The sequence below is a fragment of the Cryptomeria japonica genome, chromosome 9 (assembly GCF_030272615.1).
Source record: "Cryptomeria japonica chromosome 9, Sugi_1.0, whole genome shotgun sequence".
Lineage (NCBI taxonomy): Eukaryota > Viridiplantae > Streptophyta > Pinopsida > Cupressales > Cupressaceae > Cryptomeria > Cryptomeria japonica.
In genome coordinates this window covers 551,081,930-551,104,863 of record NC_081413.1, presented here as the reverse complement: position 1 = coordinate 551,104,863, position 22,934 = coordinate 551,081,930, and the positions used below count along the sequence as shown (strand labels likewise).

The 22,934-nt window shown below is 38.1% G+C and overlaps 1 protein-coding gene across 4 annotated transcripts in view; it reads right to left on the bottom strand.

The window, feature by feature from the left end:
• Positions 1–5,456, bottom strand: part of LOC131060968 (autophagy protein 5) — a 123,529-nt gene extending 118,073 nt beyond the window's left edge. For 3 of the 4 annotated variants that reach the window (XM_057994455.2, XM_057994457.2, XM_057994456.2), the window contains exons 1-3: positions 5,196–5,456; positions 2,888–3,012; positions 1,144–1,210 (exon numbers count right to left, since the gene is read on the bottom strand). In XM_057994455.2, coding sequence (XP_057850438.2) covers positions 1,144–1,210; positions 2,888–3,012; positions 5,196–5,303 — 300 coding nt within the window. In that variant the 5' untranslated portion in view covers positions 5,304–5,456. The remainder of the gene's footprint in view (positions 1–1,143; positions 1,211–2,887; positions 3,013–5,195) is intronic. The other variant, XM_057994458.2, reaches the window with a different exon arrangement.
• Positions 5,457–22,934: the final 17,478 nt, after the last annotated feature.

The following is a 22,934-nucleotide window of genomic DNA, read 5'->3' as shown; positions in this document are numbered from 1 at the left end:
TCAGCATCAACAGCTGTAGTTACATATTTTATGATATGTGAGCATGTGCAATAGCATAATACTATAAGATGTCTGATTTTCAATAATGTAGTAGTGTACCGTATTTAGTCTATGCACATTGTAATCTCCCATGGGGATGTCAATGACAACATATATGTGAGGCAAACACCAATTCCAACAAAATGTTTGTTGAAATTCAGTACCTTGCTAATTGAATCAGCAGCATAATCACTTGAAAATATCTGTGCTGAAAATGTACCAGCCATAGCTTGACCAATTACAGATCAGATTCGTAGGATAACAGTCTACTATCTAACTACTAGTCTTATGTCAGCAAAAAAATTCAGAGCAACATTTATGTCCTGATTCAACTTCAAACCCAAACCCTTCTTCCTGCTATTTGCGATGAACATGTCTTATTGACATTAAATTAGTGGCTTACAGATGTGAGATTCACGTTTTGAGTTTCTTACTGAGGTTCAACTAAATACTAAATAGAGAAAAACAATGCACTGATATTCACACAGGCATATGCATGCTCATTGCAACTCATAAATCCCTCATAAACAAACATAAAATCTTGAGGGAATTGCCATCAAGCTTGGGAAGTATAAAAAGATTGTGAGAGCTATATAGCCTTAGATGGCTGATAGCATTCATCAAATATACTGAGGCTCTCAAACTATGGTAGTATTTTCTTTAATCACAATTATTGCATTCACTGCCCTGCATCCTTTGATTTTCAGGGATACACTAATGAAAAGCATGTGAAACATTTTAAATGCTAAGCCAAAGCTTAATTCAATGCTTTTGCCTAACCTCTGCCCCCTGTATTTCTCTTTTGCTCTTTTGCTGAAGAACATATAGAAATCAATCGGTTTCAGTAGAAGAGCAAGCTGAGAATGAAATAATTAAAGGATATCCAGAAAATAGTGCTTATAAAAAAACAATGGAGCACAGGAAGAATGACCTCTCTGTACTACTAAATGAGAACATTTGTTAATATCTCTTCTTTGAATGAAACAACATAATAATACCTAGACAGACAACTTACAAACTAGAACGGCACTGACCCAACAGTATAATTCCTAGAAACTTATATTTTCTTTCAGGAATAGTCTAAAATATTCCAAGAGCCTCTACCGTTATATTCCAAGGCCTTTCAGGTTCTGCACAAAGGAGATCGAACAAGACTCCTGTTGGTATGTACCTGCAGAAATAAACAAGATGGGACATTCAGGTTCTGAAGCATTTTGCATATATCCATAAAAAGCAATAAGCCAATATGGTACAATGACAAAACTTAGGTAGTTGATATAATTAGTAACCATGCAGCCCCACAAAAGTGGATAACATTTTGTAGAACTTACTTGAGATAATCACAAAAATCCATTCATATGTCACCTCTTACATTATGCTTTAGAAAGATCAATATTACATGTAATCCCTCTTCTTGTTTTGTATCCATTAGTATTTTATTTTTAGAAACATTTTGACGGATTAAGTTCAAAGATAGAGCAGAGTTATATGAATAGGAATTTACAACTGAAATTTGACAACTGTTAATACCTTGCTTAATTATCAAATATGTACCCAATTTTCAAAAATTGAAAACACATCCATCCACTTCTAACCTAATAAATATGATGACCGGACTATAGCTTGAGCTAAACCTGCTTTCATGTCTTAAAGTTTTGAGCTCCCACAGAATGCATAAATAAAAGTTAGTCTTTATATCACAACAGCAACACTGGGTTTATACTAATAGTCTAAAGCTATGTGGATATAAACCAATGATTCTTTTTTTTTGTTTGGCTACAATAACTAGGTTAAGGAGCACAAGACCCAAAAATAGTTGGCAACATGCCAATGCCTAGTCGGTTCTAACCACTGCCAAAATAAAAGAAATATAAGAAACAAAAGATAGAAATTCAAAAGCCAAAACCTGCCCCATCAGAAACGCTCCACACTATCTGATTCTAATACTAGCAATCTTCCTATTACTGCAGGTTACAGAGACTCCCATAAACATTACTGATATTACAGAAATAGGTCCGTCCATCTTCTTCTTTATTCTGAATCTTTATCAAGCTGTCAAACTTTCAATCACATCTTTTCCCATAAACGCAGAATGAATTGGAAATATCTCAAACTCGCTAAATTCTATAAAGCTGGGCTAGATTTACTCATTGCTGGCAAAACAACTAGATAGTAGATATCTGCTAATTTTACAAATTTAGAATTAAAATCCAAAACCAAATGGTTACTTGGGGTCCAGTTTTCCAAGACCTTAACAAAGAATGTCTTTGAGTGGGATTCAAATTTTTTCTTTTCATAATGATAATATTTTCAATATGCCCAAACCACCTGATTCCTTAAAGTGCTCTGTAAGCAACATGACATATACAAAATTCAGTTGAAAACGTATGATATTTTGAATTATGTAGAGTATTGTTAATTTTTGTTTAGTTTAATGCTGACTATCCACAAAAAATTAATATTACGATTATTTTCCTTTTCATTTTTTTATTTGTTTATATTTTGATTTTATGAATGGAGTTTTCCATTCCAAAGCATACATAGGGTTCCAACAAATCTGTGTTTCCTCAACCCATACCCATTCCCTGGTAAATCAGAACTACGGGTTGATGATCAGAATAAGGTTGCAACCAAACAGAAAAAAATGATACCTATAGTAAAATTAATATAGAATTTATTCAAGAGTGTAAATGAAAAAGGTAAGGAAGAAATTATATTAATGTCCTTGGATGATCACAATTGATCAGTGGGACTGCAAAAGACGAACAGTTAAGATACAACTAGAAAGGATATGCTGAAAAAAGAAAACCAAAGAAAGTCAACATGAGGCCTTCCAAACAACTCATACCATTTCAAAGGTAACCCTTTGTAGTCAAACCACACAGTATCTGTCCCAGGAGGCAAAGAACTCTGAAAATGGGGTTTTATAAGTGGTACAAGCAGAGGCAAGTATCCATTCCGTGGACCCAATACCTGAAAAATGTGAAATAACTTACTTAAGACCAGCACTATTCATTTTTAATGCTAACTCGTTGATAAGATAATTATCCATGGCACAAGTCAACACAATAATTCCATTAGAAAAAGTAGAAACAACAGAATTTGATTGAAATGCACATCAAAATGGCTTATTTTCATATGCAACATTACTGATTCTAACAAATACAAATATTAGTAACTGCATTGACGGACACTAATCAGTGGCCCTTCCCAGCAATTGAAGCTTAAAAGAGTTATCATAATAATGCATGCATTATGGGATTCCAAATTATCAATCTCCCAAGCCTTCTTCAGTGCAATAAAGAATTAACATTTGACTGTTTCTGGTTGTCTTAATTGAACAGAAGTGTTTGATGTTCTAAGTGGGTAAGAGATTATGAAAAGTTAGAAAATAAATAATGAGCTCTTACACAGAGATTTCAGCATTAGTAACCACACTGATAATCTTCAAGGCACATTCAGAAAATCAAAACATTGCATGCCTTCTACCCAAAACATTATTAACATACTTATATTTATCAATAAGCAATTTCAATCCATAAATCAAAACATATTCCATTTTACCAAATGGCCTGGCATCCAAGCACAGAAAAGAAATGCATTTTTCCTTGGCACCAATATCTAACAAAACTTAAGAGCTGAAAGAACTGCACCTGATAGGGTTAGCGACAATGCATACCTACTCAAAAATTGCACATATGTAACGATCAGTCTAGCACTGCTTTCACAAGGTTGACAGTCCATGCACCTATTACAAGGTTATCCAACCTTCATGAAGATTTCTTTCAATGAATAATGCTACATGGTTGTGACTACGCCCTTCAATAGAGCTAAGAGCATAACACATTTGGCCTAGGTGCACCAAAATGCTTAAAGCTAAGTCAAAAATAATTGGAACTTGTGCCAATAAGAATGGCTCTTGCATCTATCTAAATTGTCAACAATTTCAAAAGTGACATAAACAAATTAATACTTATCACTCAAGAAGTAAAATTAAAATCAAAAATAAATGCCACGCTTGAGGAAACCCATCTGATGATAAAAAAATAAAAATATCAGTAGGCACATACAATTTTCACCATCCATGTGATCAACACGGACTCCCACTACAATCATTCCATCTCCACTATGCATTCCAAGTCCATACATGATACATAAAACTGGTCTATTCTCATTATGGCTTGTGATAAAATAACTTATGGAAATTAAAAATCGCATGAATAATCAGAGATCCAAATGAATAGCCACATGTAACATTAGCATATGTACAACCATAATGGCACACGGATAACAAACAAGAGAATATTAAATATGAATTAATAGCCGGTTATTCCCTCCAACTTGTCAGAACATGATGGAATTCATTCAAACCTCAACTGGAAATTTCTAGTTCTAGTTGCTGCACAAATTCAAATTAGGATGTGTCTTTCAATATAGAGAGATTAAAATTAATCCATGATGAAAAGTTACGGCTGCATCAAACCTGAATTTAGCAAAGAAAGTTAAAAAATGTTTTAATGTCTAAAAATGACCAAATTAGGTAATAAACCTGAACACTGACAATTTCATATCCGTTCTTCGATATGTTTTTTGGGTATTAAACAGACATATCAATTGAAGTCATAAGCTTACGAGGCCTTTTGGGTCCTGGCTTTAAAATGTTGTCTGCGCAGAAAGACCTGCCATTTTGAAAGAAGGTCTTTATATGTTTATGATATGTAATCTGTTTAAATATTCGGCCCCAAATTGATATAAACCTTTTTGCTAAAAAGTAAATAAAATACCAAGACCTTCAATTCAATTTGAGTAGCATTCTCGTTGAGATGAAAGTTTCTGCAGGAATGGATGGAGAATCCTTTAAAATTCCCTAAATACAAACGAAATTGGCCAACCCAAAAGGTCCAACGAATGGCTTTTTGAGGCAAAATAACGAAACAACGCAATAATCCTGTTTAATCCAAGTGCCATTCCATCTGCTATAACTTTTAACTCAGACCAGATTCATTTTAGTTTGAGAAAGGCTCAGGCTCAGACTAAAATTAGAATATGCAGATGCAACGAAATGAAGCTGAGACCTCAATGGATATATCCCTAGATTGGGTTGTAACGATGGTTGTACCACGACTGTAATAGCGCGAATGGGTGCAGTAGAATACCATGAGAGGTGGCGGAGGAGGAAGCGTGGTAACTTGTGAGTGATGCAGATGCAGTTGAATTGGAATACTCCCTTCCCAAACTTTACTGCGCGCCTCCCAATTCTCCATTGCTCACTTAAATGGGAAACTATGAACATCTAGGTAACAAGAAACGAAGAAATGTCAATCCTTTGTGGAAGATTTGAAGCTTCCAAAAACTAGATTATTAATATTCGAAGAGTGAATCGCAAGAAAATAGCATTAATTTGGGATATCTATGAGATTGTGTAAAATACCCTGGGGTCAATTAAACTACATATCTATTTATACACGTAATTTATTTAAAAATTTATTATTATATTATAATTAGCAATCGCATCTTGGCATACTGTGGAAGATTAATTAAAGAAAATTTGAGTATATTTTTTAGCACACATTTGTGCAATACATGAGGTAAATTTATTGGTGCGATGTTGTTTTTGCAACAAAGATATCAATAAAGAACTAATAGCTTCGAATCAATAGTGATCCAATTACAATTAAAACAAAACCTTTGAATTGAGAAGATAATTAGGTTTCATTGTCAATAGACTCATGTTATGTTTGTAATATGAAGAGAGAGAGGGGGACGGGGGGAAGAGGTCGGGAAGAGATGAAGATAGATAGAAGTAGATGGGAAGATAAAGGTAGTGATATGGAGATCGAAAGGGAGAGATGGAGAAGAATAGATAGAGAGATGTAGAGGAAGAGGGAGAGAGAGAGAGAGAGAGAGAGAGAAGGAGGGGAAGATTTCTCTCTTTGTGTACATCTCTATCTCCCACTCCCTTCACTATTCCTCTCTCTTCTCTCTTTTCTCTTTACGTCTCTTTCTCTCTATTTATTACAAACAATATTAACAATATTAAGGTTAATTGAATGATAAACTCAATATTTAAAAATTAAAAATTATTATAAAGTTAAATAAATATAATTAAGTTCTTAAATTAGTTAGCCGATAAAATATACATACCCAATCCCACTTAAGATTTGAACTTGTGACCACTCTTTTAAGAGCACAAGTTCTCCACCACTAGGCCAACTTAAGCTATACTTTATATGTGTACAAATTTACTTTATAGTAAAAATGTAATATAAAATAAGAAACAAAATATCAATGAAAATAAATGTATTTTATTATTTATTTTTTAAAATATTCAATTTTTTCCTTCAATTATTTATAATATTATAAATAAATTAAAAATTTATCTTTATTTTAATTAAATGTATTATTATGTGTAATTTTTTAAAAATATAATATAAATTAATAAATAATATTTAAATTAAAAATATATATATTTAATATTTTTCAATTATCTAAATTATTTTATATAATTTCAAAATTCACTTTAAATTTAATTTTAAAATATTTTTTATATATTGAAAAATGCTTTACAATCAAAATATAATATAAAATAGTAAACAAACCATATAATCATAAAAAAAAAAAATACACTATAAGTTAAAAATAAAATAATTTCACAATTCACTTTACATTTGATTTCGAAATATTAATATATATAAAAAATTATTTTATGATAAAAATATAATTTCCTAATTAATTCATAAGAAGTATTGAATTGTCTTTTTGTTTGTTTTTTTAAGTAAAGGAATATTTAATTAAGTGAATTTCTTTAAGGTACTCTTAAATCCCAAAATTGTGGGTGGGATTTCAAGAGAGGCATACGTGGTTACATAAAAGTAGATCTTCAGAAATCCCTGTTTAAAGATGTTATGTTTTGTAGATGCCCAGGCAAGAATCGTTAAAGTCAAGTAATTACACACAAGGAGGAGGAGGTCATTTGGCCTTTCTTGACGAAAGCTTGCAAGTATTAGTATTTTATATTTCTATTAAATTCTAGATCAAAGTAAAAAAACTATTAAAACTAGCATTTGCAGGGGGAGTGCCTGCAACAGGAGGTCGATAGGTCTGATTGGGCTTGGATGATTGATTCATATTTTTCTATTCATTCCCCAAAAATAAAAAAAAATTAATATTTTTGTCATTTTCTTGCCTTTTGCAGGACGCTTGTTGAAGACTATTTTTCAAACTACTAATCAAGTTGTTTTGTAGGACGCTTTTTGAAGACTATATTTTTCAAACTACTAATCAAATTGTTTTGTAGGACGTTTTTTGAAGACTCTATTTTTCAAACTACTAATCAAGTGGTTTTGCAGGTTGCCTAGCTGATTCAACCAAATATTATGCATTTATTTAAATTAGGCACCTAGATATTAATTAAAATGGAATGAATCATTGTCTAATGTGTCTTTAAGAAAAGCATAAAGGTAGGAAAGTATGCTCTCGTTTTACTAGACGATCAAAAATCCAGACCCTCCAACCTTTTCTTGTTTGATTGTGTGTTTACCTCTAGCGGGCCTGCCCTCCCAAGTTGTTCTTTTAGAAGGTAAGAGGGGAACGACCCAAGTGAGTACACCCAGACCTGGGGTTCCCAACTCACTATAATAAATAGGCCATTGACTACGAAAGGGTTAATGGTTGGGGCTATATGAGAGTTCACTCTCACATTGGGTGCTTAGTAGGATCCTAGAGATCTCAATCATGCTTGCGTGACTACTAAGTTCTTGGTGCTTCGTTGGGCTATAGGCCTCAATTGCGCTTGCGCAACTTCGAAGGGTAGCTCCTAACGGGAAGACTTACTAAACACCTTGTTCATAGTGGCCAAAAACCCTCTAGTCATTGGTGCAGGAGGTCGGACCTCTGAAGCGACCCATATTCTTACGGCCCTTAGTAGAGACACAAAGTTCGCTATGAGGAGTTTTCATGGGAATTGATGTTTGGCTGCCCCGAGAAGTGAGTGTCGTGGAGGGGAGCTAGTGGGGTCAAGCATCTAAGTGTCCGCTCTGGGTAAGCGTAGATGGGAAACCAATTGGGATTCAATGACTATTGTCCTTGCCAGCCTTAAGAATGTTGTATATGAGCATGAGTGTCTTTGAGATAATATGCATTTAATCGTTATGTTTGCTTTGTTTGATACATACTTGCCAAGAGTAGACTAAAAACACATCACTATCCCCAAACACTTTGCAAAAATATTTGTCAAGACACAAACAAATTGTCCAAGTCATTACCCACACCAAGTCCAAAATTGTGTCAAAACTCCGTCCGTCCCATTTTTCATAAGCCTAAGAAAGAAGCTAAGAGTTTATCCTCTACGTCAACATTCAAGTTTCTCCTTTGAAACACCTACTATCATCCAAATTAGGGTGGTCATATCCCTTCATACAACTTGCCATTTAAATAGATCCTTCATGTTCATGTCAAATACAACTTAGTCATCAAGTTTTCTTCTAAACCATCACTACCATACCTTCTTCATCAATCATCCTCAAATTTCTTAAGTCCTTTCATCCTCAAATTTCTTAAGTCCTTTCATCACAAATTTCTTAAGTCCTTTCATCCTCAAATTTCTTAAGTCCTTTTATCACAAATTTCTTAAATCCTTTCTTTCATCACAATTTTCTTAAATACTTTCATCACAAATTTCTCAAGTCCTTTCATCCTCAAATTTCTTAAATCCTTTCATCACACAAATTTATCAAATCCTTTCATCCTCAAATTTCTTAAGTCCTTTCATCCTCAAATTTCTTAAGTCCTTTCATCACAAATTTCTTAAATCCTTTCATCCTCAAATTTCTTAAATCCTTTCATCACAAATTTCTTAAATCATTTCTTTCATCACAAATTTCTCAAGTCCTTTTATCCTCAAATTTCTTGAATCCTTTAATCACACAAATTTCTTAAATCCTTTCATCCTCAAATTTCTTAAGTCCTTTCATCCTCAAATTTCTTAAATCCTTTCATCACACAAATTTCTTAAATTCTTTCATCCTCAAATTTCTTAAGTCCTTTCATCGCAAATTTCTTAAGTCCTTTCATCCTCAAATTTCTTAAGTCCTTTCATCGCAAATTTCTAAAATCCTTCCATCACAAATTTTCTAAGTCATTTCATCACAATTTTCCTAAGTCTTTTCATCACAAATATCATGTATGGTCGCAACTCGATCCCCAAAGAAAAAGATGGTTGATCAACAATATGGCATGCTAGACATTGGTGTCCTATATGAAGATCCCACGCAAGATCACACACAAAGTGGGCAACCAAGCGATCAAGATCAAAGCCAAAATATTGACATGGTTAACCAAGATGAACTTTGTTCGGAAGTGCAAACTTCCCTAGCGGATTCTTATAACCAAGAGATGATGGAAAAGTTTATTAAACACAATCCTACTGCACTTCTGAAAACTCTTCTTGAACATGGAGCTCAACTTCCACCTAAATTTAATAGATCTGCTCTCATCCAACAACCACAAGGAGACCTCGCTCTCACACAAAGTGCTACACCTACTATTCAAACTCAATCAATTGCAGCCCCATCAATCATCCAAGCCCAATCAATGCCACCCGCGACACCTCCCACCACGATCTCCATCCCGCCTTCTTCCTCCTTACCATCCATACCACTATCAAATTCAATCTCATCCATTCTCCAACAAACTTCTATACCGTCTCCTTCTATTCAACCACATATTTCTATTCCACAAACTTCCCTTTCTCCCAACAATATCGCAAATTTTATCCAGACCGCATTCAATCCCATCACAACAGTTGACGAACCGCAACCAACTATCACACAAACCCCAACGACATCGGTCATCACATCCCATGTTCCCACCTCCTCGTCATATCAATATATTGGTGGTGGTGCACCTTCTTTGGTTCATCCAATTCTTGGGACAAATACAATCCATCAATATCAAAGTCCACAACAAGATCTCATCAAGGAAATTCAAGACATGAAGAATATCATCAAAAACATGAAAGAAAAGACTAATAAAAGGAAAGCTTACTCATTCGAAGAGTTTTGCCCTTCTCCTTACGACCCATCTATATCGGTTGCACCATATCCCCCGGGATTTGAGATCCCTAAATTCACCAAGTATGAAGGCAAAGGAGACCCCCGCAACCATGTTCGAGAATTCCACATCTTATGCCAAGAAGTCTCCTATAGTGACCTTTATCTTCGTAGAATCTTTCCCAAGAGTCTCACGGGAGACGCCCTGGCATGGTTCTCATCTTTACCACGAGGTTCCATTGTCTCTTTTCCAGACTTGGCAGAAAAAATTGTGGCCCACTATGCATACAACATGGGTAATGATGTTTCTATGATGGACCTATGTAATACAAAACAAAGGCCTAGAGAAACCTTCGCCAATTTCCTACAAAGATGGCGACATCTTATCAAAAAATTCCAGTGGGACATGCTAGAACAACATCAAATTGAACTATTTCAAAAGAACTTGGTGCCTGAACTTTCAAGACCTTTAATATCTCAATGTATCAAATCCTTCCAAAAATTGACCGATAAGGGCCTCGCCCTCGAACGTGTCTTGTTGGAGGAAGGAACCTTGAAACATTACCAGAAGTCATCACAAAGTTCTTCCTCTTATCATAATGACAAGCCAAAATTCTGGGCTAAAAATAAAAACGTGGTTAATGATGGTGTAACTGATGCAAAGCGGGTCCAAACTGTGGCCGCTCCCCCAAAATCCACCACCAATATTCATCAATTCAACAATCAAAACAATTCAAATCAATCTCAAAAACCTCACAACAATGTCTCAATCTAGGGACGACCACCCCGATCGAATAACAGGACTCCAAGAGATTTCACTCCTCTTGCTGAGCTTATTGAAGTGGTGTTTCAAAAAACATGTCCAAGCAGGTATAGTGGTTTTTCCAATCACTCGCCCATTTGATCCCAATCAACCTAAACCAAGATGGTATAATGAAAATGAGTATTGTGAATACCATCGTATCAAGGGACATGATACACGAAAGTGTATGAAACTAAAGATCTACATACAAGATCTCATTGATAGAGGTGAGATTGAGGTAGCAAATGCAAAACCTGGTAATAACAATGACAAACTCAAAATGTACCAGGAACCCTTCCCAAAGCATGATAAAGGAAAAGGTGTTGGTGTAAATAATTATTCATCTTGGATATTATTACACCTTACTTAAGCTTACTTAGGAAATGCATTTCATAGTAGTTTGGGTATGAGACACTTGGGTGTTTGTGCCATATTGGAATAGTGTGTGTAGGAGAAATTCCACCTTTTATGGTGTTGATCTTGTTGTTACACTCCACATTCAGTGGGTGATCCACCTCATGTGGACTATTATATTATTTCTCCTACCTACCCACACCTATTTCTTACCTACCCTTGTTTCTTATTGAGCCACATGTCATGTTTGTGTGCTCACATATCCCTAGCCTTGCCTATATAAGCAGGCTCGTCTACATTGTATGTAATTATGTTATTGATCATTTTCTATTGATGAGAATACAATTTATTCTTGTCCTATATTGTGTCTCTATTTTGTACATTTCATTGAGCTCTTGATCCTGGCAAAATCTCACATGGTATCAGAGCCATTGGGGCTTCATTGATTCGTCTTAAAGAGGCATTATTGCGACGTCAAGAGGCAGATCTGAGGAGCAACATCTTTTGGAGGTGTCCTAGACCAGATCCAACCCCACCATTGCGTCCAGAAGGCCATTTCCATGAATTTTGGTTATAAAGTCGGCCTATTTTGGTGAGAAAAAAAATTTCACCAATTTTACTATTATTGTATGAATTTCGAAAAAAATTTATATATTTTCCAAAAATTAAAAAAATTAAAAAAATTTCGTCAAAAAATTTTTAAAAAAAATTTCGGAAAAATTGAAAAAAAAAAAAATCAAATCAAATCAAATCAAAAAAGGGCAATTTTTTGGGGGGTCCACAGACCCCCCCGTGACCTGCTATACCCGCAGTTCCACATGTTGCAGGTCTGCAGAGCCCGTACCCTGCGCCTCGTCCCGCGCCCGCCGCAGTGTTTTCCGTGCCGCCGAGGTCCACATGCCACCGCTCGCGCCGGCCGTCCCGTCCTCGCCGGTCTCCGCCTCCCGCAGCTCCCTAGCAGCAGCTCTGCCCAGCGGCGCTCGCTACCTCCTCTCCGGCGCCCTCAGCCTCCACTGCCGGCCTCTCAGGTCCGATAGCTCCCTCCACCGGCGATCACCCAAACCGGAGGACCCACGTCCGCCACGTGGTAGGCGGCCACTGGCCCGCGGGTACAACCCGTGACACGTCACCTCTGTACACAGTGACACGTCACCGCATGCGCCATGCAGACATCCGTACGTCTGCCACGTCATCTGCCACGCAGAGCTGCCCAGTCAACAAATCTGTACGGTACAACCTGCACAGTCATCTGCCACATCATCAGTCCGTACAGTACGGACGCCCAGTTAGCAGAGAGGCGAAGTTTTTGCGACGGTCATACGGTCGTCAAGTTGAACACAGTGACTTGCTGATGTCAGCGCCATGTCATCATTTTTCAAAAATTTTGCAGGCCCCTCTCATTTGCATTTTTGATTTTGCAGTTCAACTTCAAATGGCCATAACTTACTCATTTTTGCTCCTTTTTTCGAGCAATTTTTTTTGAAATGGGCTAGAATTTCGTGCTCTCCATAGTGGTGAAAAAAAAAAATGATTTTGATGCATGGATTTTTCAAAAAATGTAGTTTTTGGTGACTGTACCTGAGTAATCCCAGTTTTTGCAACTTCAAAGGCTTTGTTTGGGGTCATACGACCTCCTTTTCAGGTGCCATTTTTTTTGAAAGTGCGTATTTTTTTGTCTACTTTCACATGATGCTATCAGATTGATGCCATTGTAAGTATAAATTGTACTTTCAAATTTTGGCCATTTTTGGCTCTCTTGGTACTTGTATATTTGCTTGAATCTCAGTTAGATTCATTGCACTGTTGATTGAAGTCCCTTGTATCTCATTTGAGAAGTTGTAAAATTTGCATCATATGTACACTTTGCCTTGTTTTGCAAGTGGCTCATTGTAATCGCACTAAGTATAAAGTGCCAAAATCATCACTTTGGGGGGGGTACTTTGATTGAGTGAATTTGGGGGGGTGTCTCTTGTGCTTTTGTGCTCTTGTGTTCCTTCCTTTTTGCTGTTATGGGTTCTTCTAAGTTTCCTCTCTTAACTCCTCATGATTATGCTACTTGGAAAATTGATGCATGGAGTAAACTTATGGAAAAAGGACTCACTCATTACATTGATGGAACTATTGTTGCTCCTGCTGATCCTAAGGTTGATCCAATTGGTCACTTGGATTGGCTCACTAAAAATATCATGGCAATTGGTACCTTAAGAAAGTATGTATCAAAGGATCTCATTTTTCATATTGAGAAGTGTACTCTAATCAAGGATGCTTGGCAAAATTTTCAAGACTTGTATGGTCAAGTTGATGAGATTAGGGGATATCAAATTGATAGTGATCTCACCATGTTAGATCCCAAGAACTTTGATACTATACAAGATTATGTCACTAAGGCAAATGAGTTGAGGGCACAACTCAAAGATTGTGGCATTGATAAGAAGGATACTCAATTGATATTCAACTTGATAGGCAAGCTTCCACAAGAATATGCAGCATTTGTTTCTAGTTTCCAAACCCATAGGATGACAATGGGTTCAATCTACAAAATGCCTACATTTGATGCTTTCAATGAAATGTTGATGATGGAACAAACTAAGTTGATAAGCATGGGCATTCTTAAGGCTTCTAAGTCTCAAGCATTAGTGGCAAATCAAGGGAACAAAGGAAATCAAGGAAAGGACAACTCAAACAAGAAGAAATGGCAATCAAAGCCTAAAGAAAAAGCACCATCTTCTCCACAACAAGGAGATTCATCCTCTTCCAAGAGAGATAATTCACCAAAGAGGGAGAGACCTACTTGTGCTTATTGTAAAAAGATTGGTCATGAGGAGCATCGTTGCCATTCTAAGAAGATTGATGAACTCACACATATCATCAAAAAGCATAACATTGATTTGCCTAAAGTCTACAAGAAGCATGATTCATCAACTTCCACTTCCTCGCATTCAAAAGGAAAAGGGCAAGCATTCATGGCTTCTACAAGTGGGAAGACTCGCTCTTTTGGAACAAGAAAAGGAAAAGCTCTATGTGCTACTATCAGTCATAATTCAGAGAGATGGCTTCTAGATTCAGGGGCTTCTCATCATATGGCATCTTCGCAGTCTATGTTCTCTACATTTGAGTCTTGCACCATGCCACAGATTTTGATGGGCAATCATACATACATGGATGTGATTGGGAAAGGATCTATTGACATTGGGGATAACTCCTTCAATGATGTGTTGTGTGTACCCCACTTGACAAAAAATCTCCTTTCTATCTATCAAATCACACATGGTGCAACTCAGAGGGTTGTGAAGTTCACACCTGACTCAGTTTTCATTAGAGATTTGGAGACTAGAGCTATCATTGCAACTGGGGTGGTTGATCATGCATCTCGGTTTTACTCCTTTTTAGATTTTGTTGATGATAATGATTTCACATTTGATGATTCTATACATGATGATCACATTTCTTGTGATGGTTCAGTTTTTGAGGAGAACATTGGGCACTCGAACATGGGGATTCTCACATGTGACCCCATTCTTGAGCCTTGTATTTCATCTCCTCATATTGATATCACATCACCTATTGCACCTGATGATGCGGATAGTGCGACAGTTTTGCCTTCATGTGATTCAGTGCAGCAGGATATTCATTGTCTTCCAACTTCAGATTCATGGGATGATTACTTAACAGACATTGCAGGTTTATTTATTGAATCCTACATTGCAGATTTGGGAGACGTCATTGATGACATTCATCTTCTCTTTGATGAAGATGATCCTTCTTCGATTGTTGCGAGGGAACACTCTGACCCTCTTGTTCATTCTCTACATGATCATTCTTTCGAGGTTGACATGATTGTGGATACTTATGTACAGCAGTTGGAGGAGGTTTGTTTATGTTTTGAGGAGACATGTGAGTCTTTGGGACATGTTCTACATCCATCTCCACTAGATCTTGGAGTGCCTTTTTCAGCAGTGTGGCACAGTTTACCACCTTTGGAGGGGGTATCTTTCAGCATCGACATGGGGACACTTGAGCAGTTTTCAGAGATTCCTTTCATCATTATTTTTCTTCATACATCTTCCCTTCATGATTAGGGAGACTTCATGTATACACCTTTGGTTTTGTTCCTAAGGGGAGGAATGTTGTTCGATGTTCGTGGACCAGTTTCTTCATACATCGCGCTTCTATCATTGGTGCAGATTCCACATTGAGGGGGGGCTTCCTAGCTTCTCTTCTTCTCTCATGGGGGGGACTTTGTCCTCACATGGGGTTTTGTCCTTCACATTCTTCTATGAGAGTTCTCTTGTATGTTTTTCATCTCTCTTTTGGGGGAGGGTTTTTTCCCATTAGGTTTTTCTCTCTTTCCCCACTTTGTGAGAGATTTCATTGCATTGGTTTTCATGCATTTGCATTTGTACATGAGTACCTAACATGGCCTAGTAGCCGGGACCCATCTTGCATTCCTTAGTTGCATTGTTGACTTAAGTGCATTCCCCTAAGTTGCACTTAAGGGGGGGTGTTGGTGTAAACAATTATTCATCTTGGATATTATTACACCTTACTTAAGCTTACTTAGGAAATGCATTTCATAGTAGTTTGGGTATGAGACACTTGGGTGTTTGTGCCATATTGGGATAGTGTGTGTAGGAGACATTCCACCTTTTATGGTGTTGATCTTGTTGTTACACTCCACATTCAGTGGGTGATCCACCTCATGTGGACTATTATATTATTTCTCCTACCTACCCACACCTATTTCCTACCTACCCTTGTTTCTTATTGAGCCACATGTCATGTCTGTGTGCTCACATATCCCTAGCCTTGCCTATATAAGCAGGCTCATCTACATTGTATGTAATTATGTTATTGATCATTTTCTATTGATAAGAATACAGTTTATTCTTGTCCTATATTGTGTCTCTATTTTGTACATTTCATTGAGCTCTTGATCTTGGCAAAATCTCACAAAAGGCTCATCATCTAACGCAATGGGTTATGACTACGCTAATCACGTAACCGGTTTTGATTTTTTAGTAAGTCGCATTGAACCTACAGACAATCATGTCAATGTCATAACCATCCAAGGAGTTAATCCTCCTTCTTCCCAAAGCAGACCAAATCCGGCTAGAATAGTCATTCAAGGTGCCACGCCTTCCACCTCCCATTTTCAGAATGACTGCAATTCAACTACACGCCGAGGAAGAGTCACCATCCAAGGAGTTCCTCCCCCACCAAACCCCCCACCCATGTCTTCCACCCACCGATATGACCTCCTTGATCAACTTGGGAAGACACTCGCACAGATCTCCATTTTGGAACTTCTGAAGACTTCTCCGGTCCATAAAGAAATTTTGGAACAAGCCCTTCTCCAATCATGCGTTCCTGATAACATCAACACCACCCAATTTCCAACCCTCATTGGAAACCTTGTTGCCCGACAGCACATTGTATTTAACTCCAAAGATGCTCCCGCAGATGAGGACCATAACAAACCTTTGCATGTCGAAGCTCTCATCCACAAGCACAAGGTCAAACATATCCTGATAGATGGTGGATCTGGGCTTAATCTATGTACATACAAATTGATAAAACAATTGGGACTTTCTGAGGATCTGATAGACACATCAGGAAGGATCACAATAAAGGCATATGATGATGCAGAAAGAATTTCAAAGGGCGTGATCACCTTACCTCTTCAAGTGGGCCTCATTACAATTGAAACCCTTTGCCAAGTACTCGATCTTGATCTCCCCTACAACATTATCCTCGGGAGGCCATGGATTCATTCCTTGCAGGTCGTACCCTCCACCTATCACCAATGCATCAAATTCCCCTATAATGGAAAAGTGATCACTGTCAAAGGTGATCCCCAACCTTTTCAATATTGCAAACTATTAGAGGGGAAGCATCCGTATCATTGCCCACTAAATAGACCTTCGCCAACGCCTCCATCTGACACATCAAATGTTGCCTCCACATCATCCCAACCAAATAATCAAATCAAGATCTTGGACAATGGCTGTGGAGAATACAAATTAGAGGATGTCTTATTAATAGGCAAACTCCCTCTCTCTCCTAAGTCATTTGGCAAACCAAAAAAGCTAAAAAAAGACCCAAAACCAGTCATGCAATGCCAAAACACCACCTTCCAGCAATGGGGCCCACTTGATAATGAGAACCTCGAGGCAAATATCTCTTCATGGCTGTACTGGGAAGAGGATGATGATCCAACAAGAATATCCAAAGAAATGTACCCAAAAGCATTTGCCATAGTTGAAAAAATGGGTTACAAAGGACACGGTCTGGGACCAGAGGAGAAAGGAAGAAAAGCACCCATAAATCCTATCTCCTACGGATACAATAGAGGCTTGGGGTACACCCCGGTGCCTAAGATTACTATTGTCGGTGCCCCTTCTAGTCCTTCTTCGGATATTGAAAGCGTTGACGAAGAGGAATTCCACGAAATGCCTTATGAATATGAGAAAGATACCTTCTTCAACGCTTACATCAATACCATCACCCCCGTAACCCCTCCCACTTCACATGAGCTACATCTTGTCCATCCTGAACTCATTGACTGGGGCCAACGAGACAAACCCACTTTAGATATCTGCATCGACGATAATGCTCTCATTGCTCTCCTAACAACGCAAAATATGGAAGATTCTAATAGAATTGAGGGTATTCAACTACATGAAAAGGGATACTTTGATAGTCAAGTCAATGCCCTTATCCACAAAAAAGATAATAAAAGAAAAAGATATGATTTCCTAGGTGAAAACCTCCCTGAGGCGCCTTTGGATGAATAAGAAATAAAAACAAAGGGTGTATCTGAAAGTGAAAACTTGGAAAAGGCACTTGACGATGAGGGATTTGACCTCCCTACCATTGGTTACCTTCCACAGGACAAATCAAATTTGTTGATAGAAGAAACAGACAACATCAACATGGGCACCAAAGTCATTCCGAAAAATGTGCTCATTGCCAAATCCCTCACTGAAATCGAGAAACAAGACTTCATCAACTTCCTTACAGAAGTTAAAATCAATTTTGCATGGTCCTATTCCGATATGCCAGGGTTGGATTGTGCCTTGGTGGTTCACAATCTCATCGTCCGCCCAGATGCAAAACCTGTAAAACAAAAACTCTGCAAAATGCACCCGCATATTGCTCTCTTGGTCAAAGCAGAACTTCAAAAGTTGTTAGACGCAGAATTTATCAAACCCATAGACTACGCTGAATGGGTCTCCAACATTGTACCTGTCGGCAAACCTCCTGGGGGCATCCGCATCTGCACAAATTTTTGAGATCTAAATATAGCTTGTCCTAAAGATGATTTCCCACTCCCAAACATAGATATGATTGTGGATCTTATAGTAGGAAATGAAATGCTATCGCTAATGGATGGGTTTTCTGGATACAACCAAATTAGGATAGCAGATGAGGATCAACATAAAACCGCATTCACAACACCATGGGGTACTTTTTGTTACCGGGTCATGCCTTTTGGCCTTAAAAATGTTGGAGCTACATATCAACGGGCAATGACAACAATTTTTCATCACCTCTTGCACAAAATTATGGAGGACTATGTGGATGATCTGCTAGGTAAATCCAAGACAAGACAAGAGCACATCCCTATTCTAAAACAGATCTTCGAAAGATTGGAAAAATACAAGCTGCGCCTAAATCCCAAAAAGTGTGTGTTTGGCATCACATCGGGAAAACTACTAGGATTCATTATTTCCCGCAGAGGCATCGAGGTTGATTCTGCAAAGGTAAAAGCTAATATGAAAATGCCTCCGCCAAAAACTCTCAGACAACTATGCAGTCTCCAGGGAAAACTCCAGTCTATCAGGCGTTTCATTTCACAACTAGCCGACAAGTGCCATCCATTTGCACACCTGTTACGTAAAGACACAAAATTCAAATGGGATTGCCTCTATCAAAAGGCCTTTGAAAAACTAAAAGAATATCTAGCATCACCTCCAGTTTTGATGCCACCTACCCTTGGAAAACCCCTCATTTTATACATATGTGCTACTACAGTGGCATTGGGGGCATTACTGGCACAAACAGATGATCAAGATAAGGAACGTGCCATTTACTACATCAGTCGGACGTTGGTAGGATATGAACTCAATTACACCCCCATTGAAAGAGCATTTTTGGCATTAGTGTTCAACACACAGAAACTATGACACTATATGCTAAATAATAAGACAAAATTAATTGCTAAAATTGATCCACTTAAATATCTCTTGTCCAAAGCTGCTCTCACTGGCAGAACCGCCAAATGGGTCATGCTCTTAAGCGAGTTTGACATTGAATATGTGGACAGAAAGGCAATCAAGGGACAAGTCATTGCAGATCAATTGGCTGAAGCTCCACTTCCAGGCAACCATCCTCTTCTCACAGAATTACCAGATGAGTTCATTATGACTGTTACCACATCCTCCACATGGAAATTGTATTTTGATGGCTCCTACACTCAAAATGGATCGAGGGTAGGAATATTATTGGTCACACCTCAAGGAGATGGCATCCCCAAATCATACAAGATAGCCTTTGCATGTACTAATAACATAGCAGAATACAAGGCCCTCATCATAGGTTTACTCTTAGCTATCCACTGGAAAATAAACGAATTACAAGTCTATGGTGATTCCCAGCTCGTCATAAAATAAGTCAATGATGAATACCAGACAAAAGATGATAAACTCCTTCCCTACCGTACCATGGTTGAAGATCTCAAGCAACATTTCACGGCAATCAAGTTTGATCAAATCCCATGAACAAACAACAGGGCTGCATATGCAATGGCCACCATTGGCTCTCTCATTCAAATGCCAGCACACAGTCAGAAGTGCAAGTTCTTGGTCGAACAGTTGTTTATACCGGCATACGACCTACCAGAGTCTGAAATGTTGTGTGTTCTCGTTGGTCTCGAGTCCCCTTGGTACCAAGAAACCTTTGCTTTCCTCAAAAACAACACCATTCCCCCACACCTCACCAAAACCCAACAACAAACCTTCATCCGCCGATGTGCCCGTTACACCATCCTTGCAAACACCTTGTTCAGAAGGCATTTTGATGGTTCCCTCCTAAGGTGTTTAGATAAACAAGAAGCAGAATGGGCATTACGCGAAGTACACGAGGGTATCTGTGGGGCACACTCAAGTGGACTCATGTTGGCTAAAAAACTTTTGAGAACAGGATACTATTGGCCTAAAATGGAAGAAGATGCATACAATTATGTGAAGAAATGCATCCCTTGCCAGCAGCATGGCGACAAGATTCATGCACCGTCACAAGAATTGCAGCCATTCATTACACCATGGCCCTTCTCGCAGTGGGGGCTCGATCTCATTGGAAAAATCCACCCTTCATCTTCCAACGGACATAAATTCATTATCACCACCACTGAATACTTCACCAAGTGGGTAGAGGCTATCCCTCTTACTTTCACCACCGGCAAGCAAATATCCAAATTCATCCTGAACTACCTAATCTGCCGATATGGCATCCCAAAAGTTATCATCACAGATAATGGTAAACAATTTAAAAACTAGGATGTCAAAGAACTCTGCCAAAAATTCAACATCCAACACCGCTTCTCCACTCCATATTATCCCCAAGGCAATGGCCAAGCTAAGGCTTCTAATAAAACCCTAATAAAAACCCTCAAAAAGACAGTCAATGAAGCAGGTCGTGATTGGCACCTCCAAATCCATCCTGCATTGTGGGCCTACCGCACCTCCATTTGCACCCCCACAGGTGCCACTCCTTATTCCCTAGTATTTGGTTTTGAAGCTATTCTTCCCCTTGAGATCGAGATCCCCTCTCTAAGGGTATCACTGCAAAACATCCTACCAGAGGAAGAATACAGAATTGCCCGCTTACAAGAGCTAGAATTATTAGATGAGAGGCGCCTCAAGGCCTTGAATCATCTCCGGGTATATCAAAACCGTCTGTGCACGAGTTATCATAAAAAAGTCAGAACTCGAGAATTCGAAGTTGGTGATCTTGTCCTCATGGAGAATCAGAAAAATCTACAAGAAAGAGAAAAGAAAGGCAAGTTCAAGCCTAATTGGCTTGGACCATATGTAATCATAGCAAAATATGGATCAGGAGCTTATCAGTTGGCTACTCCTGAAGGCGATCCTTTGGATGATCCGATGAATATCATGCACCTCAAAAGGTTTTATGCTTAGTCCTCAGAAAGTCTTAAATTGTCAAAAAAATTTAAAAAAGAGAAAAAAAGATCCTGAAAAAATCGTCACTTTGGTGCAAACCTAGCAAATAGGCACCTTATGATACAAAAAAATTAAGAAAAAAAAAAATCAAAAAAAGAAAGAAAAACAACTCGTGGCTCTATGGGCAAGTATCTTGGTGAAAACCTCTGTGCAGGCGCCAAGGTAAATAATTGAATCCACTGTCTATCATATCGATACTACAAATCATCTGCCATCTAGCCCACCCATGCACAACATTCCTTCTTTTCCGTCTCCCAATAAAACATGCGTATGACGATGAGTCTTCACCTGAGTCATGAACAAGAAATGTCCCAGTGAAACTGAGCTTTTATGCCTCTGTATAAGCTTCAAGAAGTCTTGAGAAACAATCCCAAGTCCATCCTAGTTCTACTCTTGGCAAGAGGTATCATTTGGTTGCAAGGAAGAGACTTGTTAGATTTTGTTAGATCTTTTCATATAGGCTTGCATCTTTTGCCCTACGACTGCCACTATTTACGACTGCTTGGGTTCTTCCATATCCAGGTATGTTATGATAGGTGCATACTGGGCCATATTTCATAGTATGGCATGGTTTGGATCCTTCTTGTATAAACCGGCGACTTGGTACTAGTGTTTATCAACACTTACCTTCTCGTGTACAAGAGGTATCAATGTGTTTGAGGGTTTCCTTGCACGAACCCACAACTTTGTATTAGTGTTTCTTAACACTTGCATTGTTGTGTGCAAGAAATTCCTGTTTGTTTGCAGAGTCAGTCCACGCCTTGGGTTTCTCATGGCATCCTGATTTCTATAATCAGTGGTGCAAGTCACTCAGGGCAACATCAAACTAGGTTGGCTCTCCACATTTGTTGTGCACAAAATCTCACCATCATTCCATCAAATCCTAAACTCAATAATCCCATGGAGTTCTCAATTACCCCTATTTTCCTCTGCGGTCTCACATCTCGTATTCTTCTTTCCAAATACCTCACAACTGCTTCATATTTCTTCCTCATTTATCCCTTCCACCCTAATTTTTCTTCCTCTATTTTTTTTCCTCACATAATCAATTTTTGATTCTGATCATGTCTTATACAAGATGAATCCTTCCTGAAACCAGACGTTGTGATCGATCATGTCTTATACAAGATGAATCCTTCCTGAAATCGTTCGTTGTGATCGATCATGTCTTATACAGATGAATCCTTCCTGAAACCAGATGTTGTGATTGATCATGTCTTATATAGGATGAATCCTTCCTGAAACCAGACGTTGTGATCTGATCATGTCTTATACAGGATGAATCCTTTCCAAAACTAGACGCTCTGATCATGTCTTATACAGGATGAATCCTTCATGAAACCAGACACTCTTATCATGTCTTATACAAGATGAATCCTTCCTGAAACCAGACGTTGTGATCAATCATGTCTTATACAGGATGAATCCTTCCTGAAACCAGACACTTTG